General features: G+C 31.8%; 1 protein-coding gene across 1 annotated transcript in view; it reads left to right on the forward strand.

Annotated features, from left to right (window-relative positions):
* The window catches only part of LOC142222443 (uncharacterized), a 38,433-nt gene that overhangs the window by 9,702 nt on the left and 6,170 nt on the right, over nt 1-22,561 (forward strand). The window contains exon 2 of the mRNA XM_075292586.1: nt 1,888-1,982. Within this exon, the coding sequence (XP_075148701.1) occupies nt 1,888-1,982 (95 nt within the window). The remainder of the gene's footprint in view (nt 1-1,887; nt 1,983-22,561) is intronic.

Genomic DNA, 22,561 nt, shown 5'->3' on the forward strand with positions numbered 1-22,561 from the left:
CTTCATTGTAGCCAAAGTTTTTCCCTGCGAGCTTCCTTTTGAGGTCTGAGAACAAGAAAAAGTCGGTGGGGGCCAGATCTGGAGAATACGGTGGGTGGGGAAGCAATTCGAAGCCCAATTCATGAATTTTTGCTATCGTTCTCAATGACTTGTGGCACGGTGCGTTGTCTTGGTGGAACAACACTTTTTTCTTCTTCATATGGGGCCGTTTTGCCGCGATTTCGATCTTCAAACGCTCCAATAACGCCATATAATAGTCACTGTTGATGGTTTTTCCCTTCTCAAGATAATCGATAAAAATTATTCCATGCACATCCCAAAAAACAGAGGTCATTACTTTGCCAGCGGACTTTTGTGTCTTTTCACGCTTCGGAGACGGTTCATCGGTCGCTGTCCACTCAGCCGACTGTCGTTTGGACTCAGGAGTATAGTGATGGAGCCATGTTTCATCCATTGTCACATAGGACGGATAAACTCGGGTGTATTACGATCATCAGAATCATCAACACGTTGTTGTTTTTTGTCAAATGTGAGCTCGCGCGGCACCCATTTTGCACAGAGCTTCCGCATATCCAAATATTAATGAAAGATATGACCAACACGTTCCTTTGATATCTTTAAGGCCTCTGCTATCTCGATCAACTTCATTTTACGGTCATTCAAAATCATTTTGTGGATTTTTTGATGTTTTCGTCGGTAACCACCTCTTTCGGGCGTCCACTGCGTTCCCCGTCCTCCGTGTTCATTTCACCATGCTTGAATTTTGCATACCAATCAATTATTGTTGATTTCCCTGGGGCAGAGTCCGGAAACGCATTATCAAGCCACGTTTTTGCTTCCACCGTATTTTTTCCCTTCAGAAAACAGTATTTTATCAAAACACGAAATTCCTTTTTTTCAATTTTTTTTTCACAATAACAAAAGTTGCTTCACAAAAGACGATATATCTCACAAACTAATTGACTTACAGACGTCAAATTTTGACACGAATCATTTGCATTTAATACTAGCGAAGCCATCTATGTGCCAGACCGGGGACTTATCAGCCAACCTGTTACCAACACCATGTACCAAATTTCAGCCGGATCGGATGAATTTTGCACCTCCAAGAGTCTCCGCAAGCCAAATTTGAGCGTCGGTTTATATGAGGGCTATACATAAAAGTGGTCCGATATGGTCCATTTGCAATACCATCCGACCTTGTTTCGTTCGGAAGTTAGCGTGATTTTAACAGACGGACGGACTGACGGACATGCTTAGATCGACTCCGGATTTTATCACGACCCAGAATATATATACTTTATGGGGTCTTAGAGCAATATTTCGATGTGTTACAAACGGAATGACAAAGTTAATATACATACCCCCTATCCTATGGTGGAGGGTATAAAAACAACAATAATTTATTCCTCATGATGTCTCGCATAATTTCTATCATTCCATATCGAAATCATATTAATGAACATTTCAATCCCCATTTATGGGAGAACATTTGAATACCAATTAGTTTTAAAATAAACGCCATCGCTTAGAATATATATGCAATAAATTTAAACAAATGTGTTATAGTATTTTCCAATTCTCAACCCCATTCACATTGTGTCGTCTATGTTATCTATTTATCTTTGCTTTCATTTCAAGAAAATTAAAATTTACATAATACTGCTTAGTATTATAATATTATAAATTAAGTGAAATGTATATGAATGTTCGTCCATATGTGTTTATTTCATTTCACTTTAATCATGAGAAGGAATTCCTTATAAATACCAACTAAGTATATTTTTTTACAAGAAATATTTTTGTCTGGATCATTTTTGTTTTTTTTTGTGATATTTTATTATTTATATATATTATAATACTCATTTTTTCTGTCATTTGTTACAGGTCTTGCTGGTCCTACCACGACAGTTGTGAAAGATGATCCGATTAAAGAAAGTTTGGAGGAACTTAATGATTTAAATGAAAGTGCTATATTGAGGGTAAGATATGAGAATCGTGATACGATCAAGTGTATTGGAAATAGATGTAAACTATTTATTTTATAGAAATAATGAATTATGACGTGATTTTGATAAGATATTCTACACTGAACAAAATTTTGCCCGATTTCAAATTAGTTGTCTTTACGTTAATGTTTTTGGTGTTGATTCCCAGTCAAATTCAGACTCGACTTTAAGTAGAAATTATATTATGTTTTAAGTAAAAATTGCCTCTAAAAGAAAGTGTTGAAAGCTTTTTAATTTTCTAGGCAATATACCAAAAAAAAAAAATATAGACGATTTTATTAATTCTGAAGAAGTTATAGTAGCCATTATGCCTTTCCCATAATATTTAAATGTAACCTCTGCTTATGGGTACAAAGTCGAAAATTGAATTTTAGACCAATCCATTTCTTTTATCACAAAGAAAAATCTTCAAATTCAAAAAAAAAAAAAAAAAGAATTGGGAAGAATAAACTGTCTCTTGTGAAAATTTAACTTTTTTTCTTCTTTTTTTAGATGTCCATAATTCGTTTCTAAAATAGACACACTGAAAAAAACAGTGAACCCACTAAGAAAAACAATTGTAGTTAATTTTAGAAACATTAGATTCATTAAAAAAACTGTATTAGAAACGCACACTCAAAAAAAAGTGAACTCTCTATTTCACTAAAGCCAATTTAACTTTATTTTAGTTCATGGAATTATTATATATGGAGAAAGTTTCCTTTACTCTAATAAATTTTTGCCTACGTTAGTTAAATTAACTAAAAAACGGGAAAAAATTATACACATATGAAGTAAAAAGTTTTACTAAATTCGTGCTTCTCACAAAATAGTTCATTATTTCTTTAAATTTGTATATTTTATTATATTTATATTTTATTACAAATGTGCCCATCATGAACTTCGTATGTCACTAAAGACATTCTTGCAATTTTGAACTCCAAGTTTTTCTTTCAAACTACAAAATTTTCTTTAAAAAGTGAAAATAATTAATTATGTCTAATAAATTTTCTTGAATTGTCGAAAAATATTTACTTATTTTTGTGATATCGGCGCGATGTCAGCGTTTGTAATACTGTTTACATAAAATTTTCTAAAAATATTAAAAAATTTCTAAAAATAACTATGTTTTCTTCCTGATGGGTTCACTGTTTTTTCAGTGCATATGTCACGCAGATTTCACAAAAATAAGTAAATAATTTTCCACAAGTTCAAGAACAATTATTGGACAAAATTATTATTTTTCACTTATTAAAGAAAATTTCGTAGTTTGACGGAAAAAATTGGAGTTCAAAATTGCAGAAATGTCTTTAGTGCTATACGAAGTTCAAGATGGTCTCATTATTGGTAAAATTTACAAATATTAAAAAATTCTGAACTATTTTGTGGGAGACACGAATTTAGTCAATTTTTAGGCTTCATTTGTGTATAACAAATTTTTTCCTCTGTTTTAGTTAATTTAACTAACGTACGCAGAAAATTAATAATGTCATGGAAACTTTCTTAAAACGTTATAATTCCATGAACTAAAATAGAATTTAAATTTAGTGAAATATAGGGTTCACTTTGTTTTGAGTGCGAAATTCTTCCTCCTCATAAAAGCAAAAATGAAGTATAAATAAAGAAAAAATATTGGTGCCAGATTATATTAACACGCCGTATGTCATTCTAACTATTTTTGAGAAGTGTACAAACATTTTCTTCTGCTTTAGTAGGGTTTGAACTTATTTGTACGGTCATTGAAATTTATATTCACATTTATATTCAAATTTCTGAGACATACTTGAAATAAAGAAAACTTCATTGGGCTGAGGGAAAATTACTTAAAAAATAAAAAAAATACTAAAACAAAATATTTTTTTTAATATAAATAAATTAGTTATATTTCATGATAGCCTGATACCGAAACAGGCAATTAACGTCCAAATGCATTATATCTAATTTTATAATTATTAATCGCGTAATTATTGTAAAATTATTATTATGTTTCGCCCGATTCGAAACATGTACAGTCCAGGCGTGTATAGATTTGTATCTGGCGTTTTCTTTTCAATGACTCTATTAATCATGTTCCTTAATCTAAATCTGTCCATAAAGCTCGATTAATAATTGTAAAATTAGATAAATGAGTTAGTTTAAGCTTCTGTTTAGCAAGGACTTTTTTTTCTGTGTAATCGACTTTTGATATTGAGTAAAATGGCCTCAAATATAATTTTCTAATTGATAGATTTGGATAAACTATATCTGAATTTTATCTAAATAGTGCCTCGATTAAAGAGTTATTACACTGAAAAAACAGTGAACCCACTACGAAGAAAACTTTTGGTTAAGTTTAGAAAATTTTGAATATTTTTAGAAAATTCTAATTAAATAGTATTACAAACACTGGCATCACGTCGATATCACAAAAATAAGTAAATATTTTTCTACAAATCCAAGAAAATTTATTAGGCATAAATAATATTTTTCACTTGTTAAAGAAAATTTTGTAGTTTGAAGGAAAACAAGTATATACGGCCGTAATTTCGGCTAGGCCGAAGCTTATATACCCTCCACCATGGATTGCGTAGAAACTTCTACTGAAGACTGTCATCCACAATCGAATTACTTGGGTTGAGGTAACACTTGCCGATGGCAAAGTATCTTAAAACTTCCTAACACCGTCTTCTTAAACTAAAAAATGCCGATTAAATACGTATATAATTAAATTTGATAAATTTTGAGAAAATTTTCTATAGAAATAAAATTTTAACAAAATTTTCTATCGAAATAAAATATTGACAAAATTTTCTATAGAAATAAAATTTTGACAAAAGTTTCTATAGAAATAAAATTTTGACAAAAGTTTCTATAGAAATAAAATTTCGACAACATTTTCTATAGAAGTAAAATTTCTTCTATAGAAATAAAATTTTGACAAAATTTTCTATAGAAATAAAATTTCGACAACATTTTCTATAGAAGTAAAATTTGGGCAAAATTTTCTATAGAAATAAAAATTTGACAACATTTTCTATAGAAATGAAATTCTGACAAAATTTTCTATAGAAATAAAATTTTGACAAAATTTTCTATAGAAATAAAATTTTAGTAGATTTTTTTTTGGCTCGAGTGGCAACCATGAATATGAACCGATATGGACCAATTTTTGTGTGATTGGGGATCGGCTATATATAACTATAGACAGATATGGACCAATTTTGGTATGGTTATTAGCGGCCATATACTAACACCAAGTTCCAAATTTCAACCGGATCGGATGAATTTTGCTTCTCCAAGAGGCTCCGGAGATCAAATCTGGGGAACGGTTTATATGGGGGCTATATATAATTATGGACCGATATGGACCAATTTTTGCATCGTTATTAGATACCATATAATAACACCACGTACCAAATTTCAGCCGGATCGGATGAAATTTGCTTCTCTTAGAGGCTCCGCAAGCCAAATCTGGGGAACGGTTTATATGGGGGCTATATATAATTATGATCCGATGTGGACCAATTTTCGCACAGTTGTTAGAGACCATATAATTACACCATGTACCAAATTTCAGCCGGATCGGATGAAATTTGCTTCTCGTAGGGGCTCCGCAAGCCAAATCTGGGGATCGGTTTATATGGGGGCTTTATATAATTATGGACCGATGTGGACCAATTTTTGCATGTTTGTTAAAGACCATATACTAGTACTATGTACCAAATTTCAGCCATATCGGATAAAATTTGCTTCACTTAGAGGCTCCGCAAGCCAAATCTGGGGATCGGTTTATATGGGGGCTATATAGAATTATAGCCCGATTTGGACCAATTTTTGCAGGGTTGTGAGAGACCATACACAAACACCATGTACACTCATAGCAAAAAGCATGCACGTCGTGCTCATTTCAAAAATCAACACACATGTGGTGTCAAACTGTGAACAGGCGGTGTCAATCTGACAACGATAAAATGACACCATGCGATGTCAAAACAACAACCAGCGTTCATGATCTGAAAACGTTATGGTTACGACTTTATAAACAAAATTAAAAAAAAGATTCCCGCTATCGTGACTCGAACCCGTGTTTTCTCACCATACTCGTTAACATCGCCTTAGCACATTGCACCATCGGGGGAGTTGCCATAACAACGTCTAACGATTATTTTAAGACTTTTCATTTTGTCACCGTCCGTTCACGACTATGGAACGTAATTTTTTCTATTAGTGTACCAAATTTCAACTGGATCGGATGAATTTTGCTCCTCCAAGAGTCTCCGCAAGCCAAATCTGAGCGTCGGTTTATATGGGGGCTATACGATATGGCCCATTTTCATATTCCTCCTCCGGGTGTGGCAAGGAATTATTCTGTCAATCCGAAACTCATGTCTAATAAGGATTTCGTAACAACATTTCAGAATTTTCAAAAGTCCTTAATTTTTTCCATTTGTTAGATTCTTTACTGCTTCGTTAGTCAAAAATGTTGTTTCGAAAGACTTTTTTTTATATTCTGCGTAAGTTGACAGAAAAAAAAAATTCACGAAATTTTTTCCAATTAAAGATTTAATTGAGATTTTAAAAATATTCAATTAAAAATTTAATTGATTCAACAAATTTTTTAATTGAAACAAAAATCAATCACCAAAATTAATAGTATTAATAGTAATTTTTTAATTGGATCAAATAAGTTTTTAATTGATTTTCAATTAATTTTTTAATTGATACTATCATTTCTGTGATTTAAGACATTTCAATTAAAAATTAATTGGATCAATTAATTTCGTGATCGAACACAAATTTTTTTTGTGTGTTCAAAATTATTTCGTTTAGGGCAAGTAAGGCTGGTTTGATTTCCATAAATTTAACATTATCTGGTCCTTAAGTTAACACTTTTTGACAAACCAGAATTTCGTTTTTCATTGAAAATGAAAAACTTCTTTGAGTGTATACAAAAATATTCAAAATTTTAACAAGCAATAACTTTCCACAACCAATGTGCAGCACGTTTTAAACTTTCACTGCATAAAATAAAAATAATGCGTGTGTATTGAATGCTATATTGTGATCAGTTTATTTCAGCACAAAAAAAAAATTATTGTAATTTTAATAAGTACGTACATTGTCATTCATAATGAATACTTGTGCCGAGACAATGATGCCGTTTTTATTTACGAAATGTTAACTGGTCTTAACTTCCGTGGGAATCTCACGTAATATTCGTTTATTATTAATACAAAAAATATTTAAAATTAACCATCGCGGATGTCACAAAACGACAAATAACTGTTCAAAATGTAATTCTTAGAAAATTACTTTAATAAAAATATAATATTTAATCTTGGAAGCGGATGAAACTATTTATTTAAAATTTTTAGGAAAATAAAAAATTCTTGTTATTCGTTCGTAGAAGGGCCTCCCATTACTCAACAACTTCAACTTTTCAGGAAATGTAAATTTTTGATTATTGAATAAGTAAAGGTAATAGATGTTTTGAAATGGGGACATAAGACTAATACAGAATTACTAATATTTAACACATATAGAAGGAAAATCAGGAACATCTAGCCTGATTTTTCTTAATATTACACATATATTGATTAAGAAGTTCTAACTAAATGTCCCTCTTTTGAAAAAAAAAGAAAATAAAAGAAAAGAAAAAGAAAATATGCACTCTCAACCGGGGACTGCGCACAAAGTTCTGTTCTGTGGCAACAGTTGCCCATTGCAAGGTATCTTAATAGTCCAGGGGTTATTGGTAATTTTTTTTAACTAATTCTTGTTAAACTCTTACAACTACAATTTTCAACTACATACATACACAGAAAAAATATCAACAAAATTTTTCCAATTAAAATTTTACTTAAATTTAAAAAAAAAAATGCAATTAAAAAATGAATTCATTCTGTTGGAAAACTAGTTTACGAAACTACTTTGTTCCAAGAAAAGTCAACATAAATATTCTATTAATAGTAGGTTTGAAATCATTTGTTCAAATTTGAGAATATATTTTTTTTTCTTTATTGTTATTGTTAATTGTTTTTCCTTGACTTGAATTAATCTTTTTTTTTATACAGAGAAGCCCAACCGCTGTTTTTATCTTTAGAAATATCCATTTACCACATTAAAAAAAAATTAATTAAAACAAAAATCAATCACAAAATTAATTCTTTAATTGGATCGATTAAATTTTTAATTGACTTTGGTGATTGAAGCACGATTGCCACAGTTGGTAGAATTCTACCAAAAAATTTTAGATTTTTTACTGCTCGGTAGATTGGCAGAATTGTTTATGTGTTGGTAGATGTTCCAAATTATTCCTTTCCAACTAAGAGGTACTCACAAAATTTTTATACAAATAAAATTTTAACAAACTTTTCTATAGAAATAATTTTTGACAAAATTTTCTATAGAAATAAAATTTGACAAAATTTTCTATTGAAATCAAATTTTGACAAAATTTTCTATACAAATAAAATTTTGACAAATTTTTCTATAGAAATAAAATTTTGCAAAATTGTTTGTAGCAATAAAAATTTAACAAAATTTTCGATAGAAATAAAATTTTGACAAAATTGTCTATTGAAATACAATTTTAACAATATTTTCGATAGAAATGAAATTTTGACAAAAATGTCAATAGAAATAAAATTTTGACAAAATTGTCAATTGAAATACAATTTTGACAAAATTATCTATAAAAGAAATAAAATTTTGACTTATAACCACAAAAATTTTAACAAACATTGCGAGATAAAATTTTTCTATTTGGTAGTTTTTTGGTAAAATTTTTCTTAAAAATGTGGTAGATTATTTTTGGCTCGAGGGGCAACTATGTATTGAAGGCATTCAAATTAAAAATCAATTGGATCAATTAATTTCGTGATTGAAGAAAAAATATATATTATACATTTCTACACGCAAAGAAAAAAAATGTTTGGAAAACGTTTTTCTTTTGTTAGAGTTTTTTGAATTGCTTCGAAAATTTTAAACTTTTATCACCAAAAAAATTCTTTGGTTACAATATTTTTATTTTTTCAATAAAAAAAGTTATTTTTGAAACAACAACACAGTTCATTTCGTTTATATCAAACACTGTTCTTTTCTGACTTTAGGTCTTTAATAAGACACATTTTACAGTTCAAAATTTAATATACTACAATGTAATGTTGAAGGAAGATTCCGAAAAAATATCGAACATATCTGGAATACATGTAAAAAAAACTTTAGTCGAAGCAGGGATCGAACCCACGACCCTTGGCATGCAAGTCGGACGTAGCAACCACTGCTCCACGGTGCCAAACTAAGTGTTTGTTTCTGTTAAATAAACTTTGTTTATTCGGTTCGTGGGCGCCGCAAGCTATGCTATATAAATATAACTTATATGAATATTTATCTATTGATGACCATAACAGGTACATAGCTCAGTAGTTAGTGTGTTGGCTTACAAAGTGCATGGTCCGCGGTTCGATTCTCCGTCCAGGCGAAAGGTAAAAAAATTTTAAAAATTTATAAAATCGTATAATTTCTTCTACATTGTTGGTATTACAGGAAAAAGGTGCTTAGAACTAAAAAACGTCGTGGATGTGAGGGAAAATGCAATTAGCAAGAAAACAATGTTTTTTTTTGCTTCTGAGTTTGTCTTTATGAAATTGGAAAAGAATAAACGTTTATCACAAAAAGTATATACTTTTCTCCCAAATACACTTCCTTACAGCGAAAAGCAAATGAGAAACGAACTTTGTTTGTCTAAAATTTAGTTTGGGAAGGAAGAATTATTTTTTTGCGGGGAAATGTATCTATTTATTATGAAATAATGCTTAAACTATTCATACTCGTTTATGCATTGTATTTAGAGACAATATACTGACATCATACTATCAAATCTTAACAGGATCGGAGGAAATTTCTTCCTCCATGACACTCATGAAATCAAATTTGTTATTAAGTTTGGATGATAGAACCAAATGAAGAAGGTAGCAATGACCAATTTCAACGGTTAACACAACCAATGTTACATCTGCCATAATTCGATTGCGTCTATCCAATTAGCCGGGTGACACAACTCCCAAAAAATAGTAGGTGCAACACTAATAGAAAAAATTGCATTTTACAATCGTGAACGGACGTTGTCAAAATGAAATGGAAACGTTCACAAAAAATCAAAACGGAATGTTCACGATTTCTTCCACGGACGTTCACGATTTCATTAACGGCATTCGTTTTTCTTTGGCCTGAAAACTCTTAAAATAATCGTTAGACGTTGTTATGGCGACTACGCCGTTGGTGCAATTTGCTGATAACGCGTATCGTGCAGGCAACACAGGTTTGAGTCACTTTAGCGGAAATTTTTTTTTAAATTTTGTTTATAAATTCGTAACCATTACGTTTTCAGATCATAAACGTTGGTTGTTGTTTTGACAACGTATGGTTTCATTTTGTCAAATTTAACCCATCTGTTCTCAGTTTGACAACACATGTGTGTTGATTCATTTTCATGACCGGATCGTTTCGAAATGACCACGCCGTTCATGATTTTTTCTACACTGAAAAAAAAGCATGCGCTGTTCCAAAGATTTTGTCTTTACTTAAAAAAATTTGGTATTGATTCCGATCCAAATAAGCGGAGAATACAAATAAGGATACTTTTAAGACACAATTCTCTTTTTTGGGGTTTGTGTACTTGCTTCTAGGAAGCAAATTTTGATTTTTCGTTTTTTCAGATTTTTTTCTTCATATGCTATCAAAGTCCTTTAATAACGAGTTAACGATAACTTTATTTTCCAAATTCAGCCTCGACTTCCAGTAGAAATTATGCTATGTCTCAAGTAAAAAACATCCTTAAAATAAAGTGTTGAAAAACATGTCCTATTATTGAACGATTTTTTGCTTTGTAGTCAAGATGCAAAAAAACAACAAATTTAAAGATAATTTCATTATTTTAAAAAATTTTTCTGAATTATTGAAGTCAAGTTGACCTTACCCCAAAATTTTTTTCTTTCATATTATGATACCTATTTTTAAGTAAAAGCACTTAATTATAAGGACAATACGACTTCATTGAAAAGTTTATCGACTTTTGCACAAGGAAAAAAACTTTATATTAGAGAAATGCGTCTTTTATTCTAAGAAAAATTTTCATTCGGATTTTAGGGGCATGAAATCTTTGGCCTCACGACAATATTTTTTTCAGTGTATGGATGAACTGTCAAAATTAGTTTAAGTCTAGTGGCATCCCATTATGATACTACAGTGCTGAACTGTTCTCTACCAATAAGAGGTTGGCAATAAATTCTTCTGCCACATTTAATATATACACAGAAAAAAATATCACGAATTTTTTTTCCAATTAAAATTTTAATCGAGCTTTAAAAATATTCAATTAAAAATTTAATTGGTTCAACAAATTTTTTAATTGGAACAAAAATCAAACACAAAAATTTTTAGTATCCATTGATTTTTTAATTGACCTTGGTGATTGATACTATCATTTCTATGATTGAAAACAATCCAATTAAAAATTAATTGGGTCAATTAATTTCGTGATTGAAAACAAAAAATATTTTTTTTTGTGAACTTAAATGATATTTGAACGTTCTTAGTTAACTATCACTTTAGCCACTTTTTTAAATCAACCTTGTCTAACAATTTTTGTTAAATTGTAATTCATTTGCTTTGGAGGGAATTCCTCATTATTGAAATCATTAACACCCATTCCATTCACTACAAATGAGATTTTTTGCTCTTCAAAATGAGAATAAATTTTTACACATAAAATTCCAAGGCATTCAGTACAAATGACTCATTAATTAGATAGTTTAAGTGCAGTGTGAGTACGCAAGCGTTAAGTATTAACACTTCATCACTACAAATGAATTCCACATCGAGAACTCAAAGCAATTCCAATGAAGTTCTGAAGAATTTGACATAGAATGGAAGTTTATTTGTTGATTTCTCAAATATCCTTGGATAGAAAATCCATTGATTCACATCCAATACTAATATAATACTAATTTTTCTGAAACAAATGACACTGAGGTTTTAAAACCACCATGTATGCATGTGGTTACATATCATCTCCGAAGTGTAACAGATTAAAACTAACAAGTTCTGTTGAAAACGCAGGAATGATCATTTGTTGAAGAACCAGGTTATGTGTTATCGAGGACCAATCTCTACGCTACATGGTGCGTGAGGAGGGACTTCCCATTTGAGTATATCATAAATAAGTTTTTACGGGGTTTGCAACATGTGGCGGAGCGGTATGGTGCTCATGGTTGCCACTCGATCCTAAAATAATCTACCAAAATTTGATAAAAATTTTACCAAAATAGTACCAAATAAAAAAAAACTTATTTTGCAATTTTTCTATAGAAAATTTTATTAACATTTTTTACTATAGAAAATTTTGTCAAAAATTTTTTCTGTAGAAAATTGTGGCAACATTTTTTCTATAGAAAATTTTGCCATTTATTTCTATAGAATATTTGGTCAACATTTTATTCCTCGAGAAAATTTGTGAAGTACTGTAACTTATAAAATATTTGCCAACAAGTTATTACAAATTTCTTCTTCTAGTTTTCACTATCCTTTATGTCATAATGCAATTGAGTAATACAAATATGAATTTGTATATTTTTAATTATAACAAATGATGCAACAAATTTAAATAAAAACTCATTTGATAAATTAAGCTTCTGTTTGAAATCAATTCCCAATTGAGAGGACAGACTCATATTCCAAAATGAGACAAATCGTGACTTGAAAATTGTTGAACACATATTATAACATTCAAATGGAGAATTTTTACTTGGGAGGAAAGGAGGAACATTGCCATTAAGGTGTAACATACAATATAATAATGAAATTTATTTGATTTACTCCGCTAGAATATATGCGGAGTTTCTGATACAAATTACCATATATTATTAATAGATTAAAATGACAAATATTTGTACAATTCATAACAATTTAAAAATCCATTCACTTTTGCTTGATTTGAGTTTCAAGCTACAAGGCCATAATCTGCCGGAATTATTTGCCAATTCTCGTACAAAGGTTTTACGCTGTACATTCATATTGGAATTTTTTCTACTTGCATTCCGAAATCGCCTAATAATCCATTGATATCTGGTGAATTGGATGGCCATTGTGTGGATGAAATGAAGTGCGGATTACGTCGTTTTTAGTCATTCTTAGGTTAGGTTAGGTATAGTGCCAGGCCGTTGGCTTAGGCCAACGACAAGAGACTTCTTTTATAAACAAGTCGGCATGTACGGCATTTGAACTTTCGGTTCTTCTCAACTTGGTGGCTTGCTTTAAAATCGTTGAAGGCCTTCCATCTATCCGTCTTTCTTAAAGTTGCTTAAAAGATGATGTACAGTGGGAGAAAAGATGATTCAATTTGTAAGAGGAAATTTCCCAAATGTTTTCTCCATAAGGAGTTAGCATAAAGGGCCCAAAATTGAGTTATCTCTCCCAGCCAGATCTATACTAAAGGCTGTGGAAAGGTACATTCGCCCGAACCGAAACATGTACAGTCCAGGCGTGTATAGATTTGTATCTGGCGTTTTCTTTTCAATGGCTCTATTAACCATGTTCCTTAATCTATATCTGTCCATAAAGCTCGAAAAATAATTGTATAATTAGATATAATGCATTTGGACGTCAATTGCCTGTTTCGGTATCAGGCTAACATGTAATATAAAGTTGCTTAAAACATCTAACCAAAGGTCCTGATAAAGGTGTGTAAGTTCCTTAAACTACATTCCCGCAGATCGGTGTGCGCCTGAAAGAGAAGAGAGCGCAGGATAATACTGAACATTGGCACAGGAAGTGGTACGAGTCTTCCGTAACTTTCGGTTGCTGACACCATCTGCAAATGTCATATTCCAAATTTTAAAGGGATTTGTTTCCGGAACCTAAAATATATTGATAGACGGACTGACATAAAAAAGAGCCAATGGCGTTACATAACAGTTTGGCTGCTAAGTCCCCGGTCTAACAAAGAAAAACACATTTTTTTGCCAAAATTTTTATTATTCAACATAGTTCCCTTCAAGAGCGATACAACGATTATAACGACCTTCCAATTTTTTGATACCATTTTGGTAGTACTCCTTCGGTTTTGCCTCCAAATAGGCCTCAGTTTCGGCGATCACCTCTTCATTGCAGCCAAATTTTTTCCCTACGAGCATCCTTTTGAGGTCTAAGAACAAGAAAAAGTCGCTGGGGGCCAGATCTGGAGAATATGGTGGGTGGGGAAGCAATTCGAAGCCCAATTCATGAATTTTTGCCATCGTTCTCAATGACTTGTGGCACTGTGCGTTGTCTTGGTGGAACAACACTTTTTTCTTCTTCATATGGGGCCGTTTTGCCGCGATTTCAACCTTCAAACGCTTCAATAACGCCATATAATAGTCACTGTTGATGGTTTTTCCCTTCTCAAGATAATCGATAAAAATTATTCCATGCGCATCCCAAAAAACAGAGGCCATTACTTTGCCAGCGGACTTTTGAGTCTTTCCACGCTTCGGAGACGGTTCACCGGTCGCTGTCCACTCAGCCGACTGTCGATTGGACTCAGGAGTGTAGTGATGGAGCCATGTTTCAAATATTGTCACATATCGACGGAAAATCTCGGGTGTATTACGAGTTAACAGCTGCAAACACCGCTCAGAATCATCAACACGTTGTTGTTTGTGGTCAAATGTGAGCTCGCGCGGCACCCATTTTGCACAGAGCTTCCGCATATCCAAATATTGATGAATGATATGACCAACACGTTCCTTTGATATCTTTAAGGCCTCTTCTATCTCGATCAACTTCATTTTACGGTCATTCAAAATCATTTTGTTGATTTATTTGATGTTTTCGTCGGTAACCACCTCCTTCGTGCGTCCACTGCGTTCACCGTCCTCCGTGCTCATTTCACCACGCTTGTATTTTGCATACCAATCAATTATTGTTGATTTCCCTGGGGCAGAGTCCGGAAGCTCATTATCAAGCCAAGTTTTTGCTTCCACCGTACTTTTTCCCTTCAGAAAACAGTATTTTATCAAAACACGAAATTCCTTTTTATCCATTTTTTTTCACAATAACAAAAGTTGCTTCACAAAAGACGCTCTATCTCACAAACTAATTGACTTACAGAGGTCAAATTTTGACACGAATCATTTTAAGGTTGGTACTATATAAAAATAATATGCATTTAATACCAGCGACGCCATCTATGTGTCAGACCGGGGACTTATCAGCCAACCTGTTACTTTGCACAAAGCCCTAACCACAAGGTAATGTATAGTTCAATGTACTATAGATGGGGTATATAAATGTCGATTTACGCGTATGCTAATTTTAATCTGATGGTAATACCATTCTTAATGTACATATTGCTCATACTTCTTGGATGAACAAATGACATATGCATCAAAACCAAAATTAAAAAAAAATAAATACATTTCTTACAGTGAAGATGATTCGCTGGCTAAATGCATGGATTCATATTTTGTGCGTAAAAATCATCAGTATTTAGTATTAATGACTCATTAAAAAAACGTTAAGCATTAAAATTTCAACAGACATGGTATACTACCTGTCTGCTTAACCAAAAATATTTCAAAACAAATGAAAATCTTAAAAGAATCCCCGTGCAATTCTGAGGAAATAATTTCGAAATAAAAATGAGTTGGTATCGTATTTTCAATTTTCCGATGATTCACATTCCTCATATATATATATCAACAGTGTGGCTGATAAGTACTGCAACCAATTCTAAACCGCTAGGCAAACTATTTGGTTTTCGTCGACGACAATGGATTCTCTCAACAAATTGAGTAGTTGATCATATCAAGACGGCACTTTGCCGGGAGTGGGCCAAAATACTGCAGAGCCACCTTCGTGAATAGTCTTGTTGTTGTTGCATCAGAGTATTGTGTTATTACCACTATTGCCAAAGTTGGTAGAATTCTACCAAAATTGTAGATATTTTACTGTTTGGTAGATTAGTAAAATTCATGATGTTTTGGTAGATTTTGTAAAAGATTCATCTCCAACTACACAGAAAAAAATTTTAAGAACATTTTTCCAATTAAATTCTTAAATGAGTTAAAAACAAGCATATACGGCCGTAAGTTCGGCCAGGCCGAATCTTATGTACCCTCTACCATGGATTGCATAGAAACTTGTACTAAAGACTGTCATCCACAATCGAATTACTTGGGTTGCGGTAACACTTGCCGATGGCAAGGTATCTTAATACTTCTTAACACCGTCTTCTCAATTGTAAGTTAGTCCATACGGGGTATATATTAAACAAACAAAAGGCCGATTAAATACGTAAATAATTCAGTTTGACAAAATTTTCTATAGAAATAAAATTTTGACAAAATTTTCTATAGAAATAAAATTTAGACAAAATTTTCTATAGAAATAAAATTTTGACAAAATTTTCTACAGAAATAAAATTTGGCAAAATTTTCTATAGAAATAACATTTTGACAAAATTTTCTATAGAAATAAAATTTTGACAAAATTTTCTATAGAAATAAAATTTTGACAAAATTTTCTATACAATTAAAATTTTTACAACAATTTTTACAAAAAATAAAATAAAATAAAAATAAAATTTTGACAAAATTTTCTATAGAAATAAAATTTTGACAAAATGTTCTATATAAATATAATTTTGATAAAATTTTCTATAGAAAAAACAATTTGACAAAATTTTCTATAGAAAAAAAATTTTGACAAAATTTTCTATAGAAATAAAATCTTGACAAAATTTTGTATAGTAATAAAATTTTGACAACATTTTCTATAGAAATAAAATCTTGACAAAATTGTGCATAGTAATACAATTTTGTCAAAATTTTCTATACAAATAAATTTTTTACAACATTTTCTATAGAAATAAAATTTTGGTAGATTATTTTTGGGGATCGGCTATATATAACTATAGACCGATATGTACCAAATTTGACATGGTTGTTAGCGGCCATATACTAGCGCAATGTACCAAATGGATGCTATATATAATTATGGACCGATGTGGACCAATTTTTGCGTAGTTGATAGAGACCATATACAAACACCATGTACCAAATTTCAGCCGGATCGGATGAAATTTGCTTCTCTTAGAGGCTCCGCAAGCCAAATCTGGGGATCGGTTTATGTGGGGGCTATATATAATTATGGACCGATGTGGGCCAATTTGTACATGTTTGTTAAAGACCATATACTAACACCATGTACCAAATTTCAGCCAGATCGGATGAAATTTGCTTCTCTTAGAGGCTCCGCAAGCCAAATCTGGGGATCGGTTTATATGGGGGCTATAAATAATTATGGACCGATGTTGGCCAATACCATGTACCAAATTTCAACCGGATCGGATGAATTTTGCTCCTCCGATATGTCCTATTTGCAATACCATCCGACCTACATCAATAACAACTACTTGTGCCAAGTTTCAAGTCGATAGCTTGTTTCGTTCGGAAGTTAGCGTGATTTCAACAGACGGACGGACGGACGGACATGCTTAAATCGACTCAGAATTTCACCACGACCCAGAATATATATACCTTATGGGGTCTTAGAGCAATATTTCGATGTGTTACAAACGGAATGACAAAGTTAATATACCCCCATCCTATGGTGGATGGTATAAAAAATCAATTAAAAATTTAATTGATTCAATAAAATTTTTAATTGAAATAAAAATCTATCACAAAAATTAATAGTATCAATTAATGTTTCAATTGGCATTGAATTAATTTTTAAATTGATACCATTTCATTTCTGTTATTGAAGACATTTCAATTAAAAAATTAATTGGATCAATTAATTTCGTGATCGAATCAGAAAAAACATTTGTGTGAGTACCTTTTTACAGAAATAAAATTTTGAGAAAATTTTCTATAGAAATAAAATTTTGAGAAAATTTTCTATAAAAATAAAATTTTGAGAAAATTTTTTATAGAAATAAAATTTTGATAGGATTTCCTATAGAAATAAAATTTTGGCAAAATTTTCTATAGAAATAAAATGTTGATAAAATGTTCTGTAGAAATAAAATTTTAACAAAATTTTCAATAGAAATAAAGGTGATCCAGGGTGTACTGTGGATATATTCTGTCGCAGTTCTAAGGACAGCGTTCCGACAGGTCTGTAAGTTATTCGCTTGTCTTAGGTGTCAACAATGGCGTTGCATAGTTTACCACTGCCCGGCCCATTGCCTTATAGGTAGTCAAGAACGTTTCTTTGTCCGCACACCAAGTTCTGCCAGCAAACGATTTGAGGTGGTTGAATTTGCAATGGAATGGGCAGACGGCTTGAAAGACTGTCGAATGTGATCCCGAGAATCCTCAGGATTTGGCTTAGGATTTGTTGGCAGTTATCCTCAAATTTCTTGCAGTGAAATAATTGGTAACATTTTGCTCTTGAAACATGTTTGGTGTAGGAATTAATCCAGTCACGAAATTCCGGGATTTTCGGGACGGGATTTAACCTTAATTCCGGGATGTTTCGTGGTCCCGAAAAAATAATCTAAATTTGTTAAATTTGCAGCTTTGTAGGATTTTTATACCCTTCACCACTACTGTGGTACAGGATATAATAAGTTTGTGCATTTGTATGTAACGCCAAGAAGGAGTAATCATAGACCAACCTTTTAGTATACGGATCGGCTTAGAATTAAATTCTAAGTCGATTTAGCGATGTCCGTCTGTCTGTCTGTCTGTCTGTTGATGTATTTTTGTGTGCAAAGTACAGCTCGCAGTTTTAGTCCAATTGTCCTAAAATTTGGTATAGGGTCCTGTTTCGGCTCAAAGACGATCCCTATTGATTTTGGAAAAAATCGGTTCAGATTTAGACATAGCTTCCATATATATTTTTCACCGATCTGGTTATAATTGGCGTGTATATCAACCGATCTTCCTCAAATTCCGTACATGCGAATATTTTATGAGTCTCGAAAAACTTGCAAAATATCAGCCAAATCGGTTCAGATTTAGATATAGCTCACATATATAGCTTTCGCCCGATTTACATTCATTTGCCCACAGAGGCCAATTTTTTGCTCCGATTTAGTTAAAATTTTGCATAGGGAGTAGAATTAGCATTGTAACTATGCGTGCCAAATTTGGTTGAAATCGGTTCAGATTTGGATATATCTCCCATATATAGCATTCGCCCGATTTACACTCATATGACCACAGAGGCCAATTTTTAACTCCGCCAATACAAAGTGGTGCAGAGTATAATATAGTCGGCCCCGCCCGACTTTATACTTTCCTTACTTGTTTTTGATAAATTAGTGTCTTCATTCAGAATCGCCTATATCTGATTAAACTTTGAATGTCTTGATGTTTTTAAGAGGTTACTTAAAACGATGAAGTATGAAAGAAAATTCTTAATTTTTTTTTAGTACGAAAGCAATATGAAGTAGTCTTTCAATTTATTTTTGTGTTCGTATGTTTTGATAAATTTTTTTTTGTTTTTGTTAATAAAATTGAATTCAACCAAATTTGCTTGATGGGCTACAATTTTTTAATGCTGTATATTGTTATTACTGAGAATATTTAAAGAATCCCGAAAAACTCCGGAAAATCCCGGGATCCAATATTTTGAAATCCTGAATTTCGGGATTTATAAAAATCGATTCCGCAAATTTGCCGTAACCTTTGGTGGACATTTTCTTAGCCGTCTTTCAGAATCGATCACGAATTTTCTATGGGATATTTTCGATGTAACAACGAAAAAGCCCTAAGTTTGGTTGGTAATATTTTTATAGGCACATCAACTAAAAAACATATGCTCTGTTTTGCACGCTACTATCTACTTTATGGGGTATAAGACCAATATTTCGATGTGCTACAAACGAAATGACAATGTTAGAATACGCCTATTTTGTCAACATTTGAGAGCCAGTACCCAGTTATGCGAGTTTAATTTTAATATGGTAAACATCCCCAGACAACTGTCCACTTCTGGGAGGTGTCCGATTTTCAGAGTGTCCAAGTTTGAGAGGTTTCACTGTATGCATAAATTTAAATCTCGATATATCTCAATTTGTCGCATGGCCGCTATGTAATTATTTTTATTGCACACCTGATCAAACATTATTTTCAATTTTAATCTTAACAAAAATTTGACTTGACATCAAATAACACCTCCATTTTCGTTACAAAGTAATCAGAGATTTACTTCCTAAGCCAGAATTACAAAAGCAATCTTAAAACCCAAACAAAAAAAAGCCCACGGACTCAGTGCGATAACACTGATTTAGATAAAACATATCGTATTGCTTTATTTAAAATACATATAAATATTTTGATTATATTTCCCTTTGTTCCATGGATTAGTGGGTCGAAAGAGTAACGCATGAAAAAAGGCTTAGCACGACTTTTCCAAAGTGAATGGGATAGAGAATGAATTAATGATGACTTTTATCCGATTTTCAATCTATTGAAATCAGATTACAATACATTGTGGTACTTTGTGACACTAACACAAATTTCTCTTCCCATATATAAAATGTATGAAATATTATACTTTCTTGGGAGTATGTGGGACATTAAGAAAATTTTTTTTGAATTCTAAACTTTTTTGTAACAATAGATTTTCCAATTGAGTTGTATTCTATTGTCTATAATTTTATCCATTAAAATGTCTTACTTTTTAGTTTTTATATCCTCCACCATAGGATGGGGGGTATATTAACTTTGTCATTCCGTTTGTAACACATTGAAATATTGCTGTAAGACCCCATAAAGTATATATATTCTGAGTCGTGGTGAAATTCTGAGTCGATCTGAGCATGTCCGTCCGTCCGTCTGTTGAAATCACGCTAACTTCCGAACGAAACAAGCTATCGACTTGAAACTTGGCACAAATAGTTGTTATTGATGTAGGTCGGATGGTATTGCAAATGGGCCATATCGGTCCACTTTTACGTATAGCTCCCATATAAACGGACCCCCAAATTTGGCTTGCGAGGCCTCTAAGAGAAGCAAATTTCATCCGATCTGGCTGAAATTTGGTACATGGTGTTGGTATATGGTCTCTAACAACCATGCTAAAATTGGTCCACATCGATCCATAATTATATATAGCCCCCATATAAACCGATCTCCAGATTTGACTTACGGAGCCTCAAAGAGAAAACAATTTCATCCGATCTGGCTGAAATTGGGTACATGAGGTTGGTATATGGTCTCTAACAACCGTGCCAGAATTGGTCCATATCGGTCCATAATTATATATAGCCCCCATATAAACCGTTCTCCAGATTTGACCACCGGAGCCTCTAAGAGAAGCAAATTCCGATTGAAATTTGGTACATTGTGTTAGTATATGGTCTCTAACAACCGTGCCAGAATTGGTCCATATCGGTCCATAATTCTATATAGCCTCCATATAAACCGTTCTCCAGATTTCCGGAGCCTCTTGGAGGAGCAAAATTCATCCGATCCGGGTCAAATTTGGAACGTGGTGTTAGTATATGGTCTCTAACATCCATGCAAAAATTGGTCCATATCGTTCTATAGTTATATATAGCCGATCTCCAATCACACAAAAATTGGTCCATATCGCTTCATAACCATGGTTGCCACTCGAGCCAAAAATAATCTACCAAAATTTTATTTCTATAGAAAATTTTGTCAAAATTTTATTTCTATAGAAAATTTTGTTGAAATTTTATTTCTATAGAATTTTTTTTTAAAATTTCATTTCTTCATTTTTTCAAAACTTTATTTCTATAGAATATTTTGTGCAAATTTTATTTCTATAGAAAATTTTGTTAAAATTTCATTTCTATTGAACATTTTTTCAAAACTTTATTTCTTTAGAAAATTTTGTGCAAATTTTATTTTTATAGAAAATTTTATTTCTATAGAAAATTTTGTTAAAATTTCATTTCTATTGAAAATTTTTTCAAAACTTTATTTCTATAGAAAATTTTGTGCAAATTTTATTTCTATAGAAAATTTTGTCAAAATTTCATTTCTATCGAAAATTTTGTTAAAATTTTATTTCTATAGAAAATTTTGTTAAAATTGCATTTCTATTGAAATAAAATACTTACAATTTAGAAGACGGTGTTAGGAGGTTTTAAGATACCTTGCACTCGGCAAGTGTTACCGCAACTCAAGTAAGTCGATTGTGGATGGCAGTGTTTAGAATCAGTTTCTACGCCAGGGCTTCTTAAACTTTTTTGTTACGTGACCCATTTTCGTAATACGAAATTTTTAGTTACCCCCAACAAAGTATAATTTAATTTTGAAAATGCGGGTTCTAATTATTTTATATAGAATGTATTTAAAATAATAAGAATGTATTCAGATTAATTTGCTATAAATTTCATATTACAAAAAATTAAAATTAATATCAAACTTCAGAAACCAAACGAAAAATGCGTATGAATGTCCATGTAAAAATTAAAATTTAGTTCAAAATTCAGAAGAAAAACAAAAAAGTATATAATTAATGAGATGGGTGTGCTTACATTAATTTACAGAGTAGATCCAAACTCGGGATTATTTCAGATAGCGCAGGTCTCAGGGCTGTTTCAACATTAGTAAGGCAAGAACGATTTT

This window comes from Haematobia irritans, chromosome 1 (assembly GCF_050003625.1).
Source record: "Haematobia irritans isolate KBUSLIRL chromosome 1, ASM5000362v1, whole genome shotgun sequence".
NCBI lineage: Eukaryota > Metazoa > Arthropoda > Insecta > Diptera > Muscidae > Haematobia > Haematobia irritans.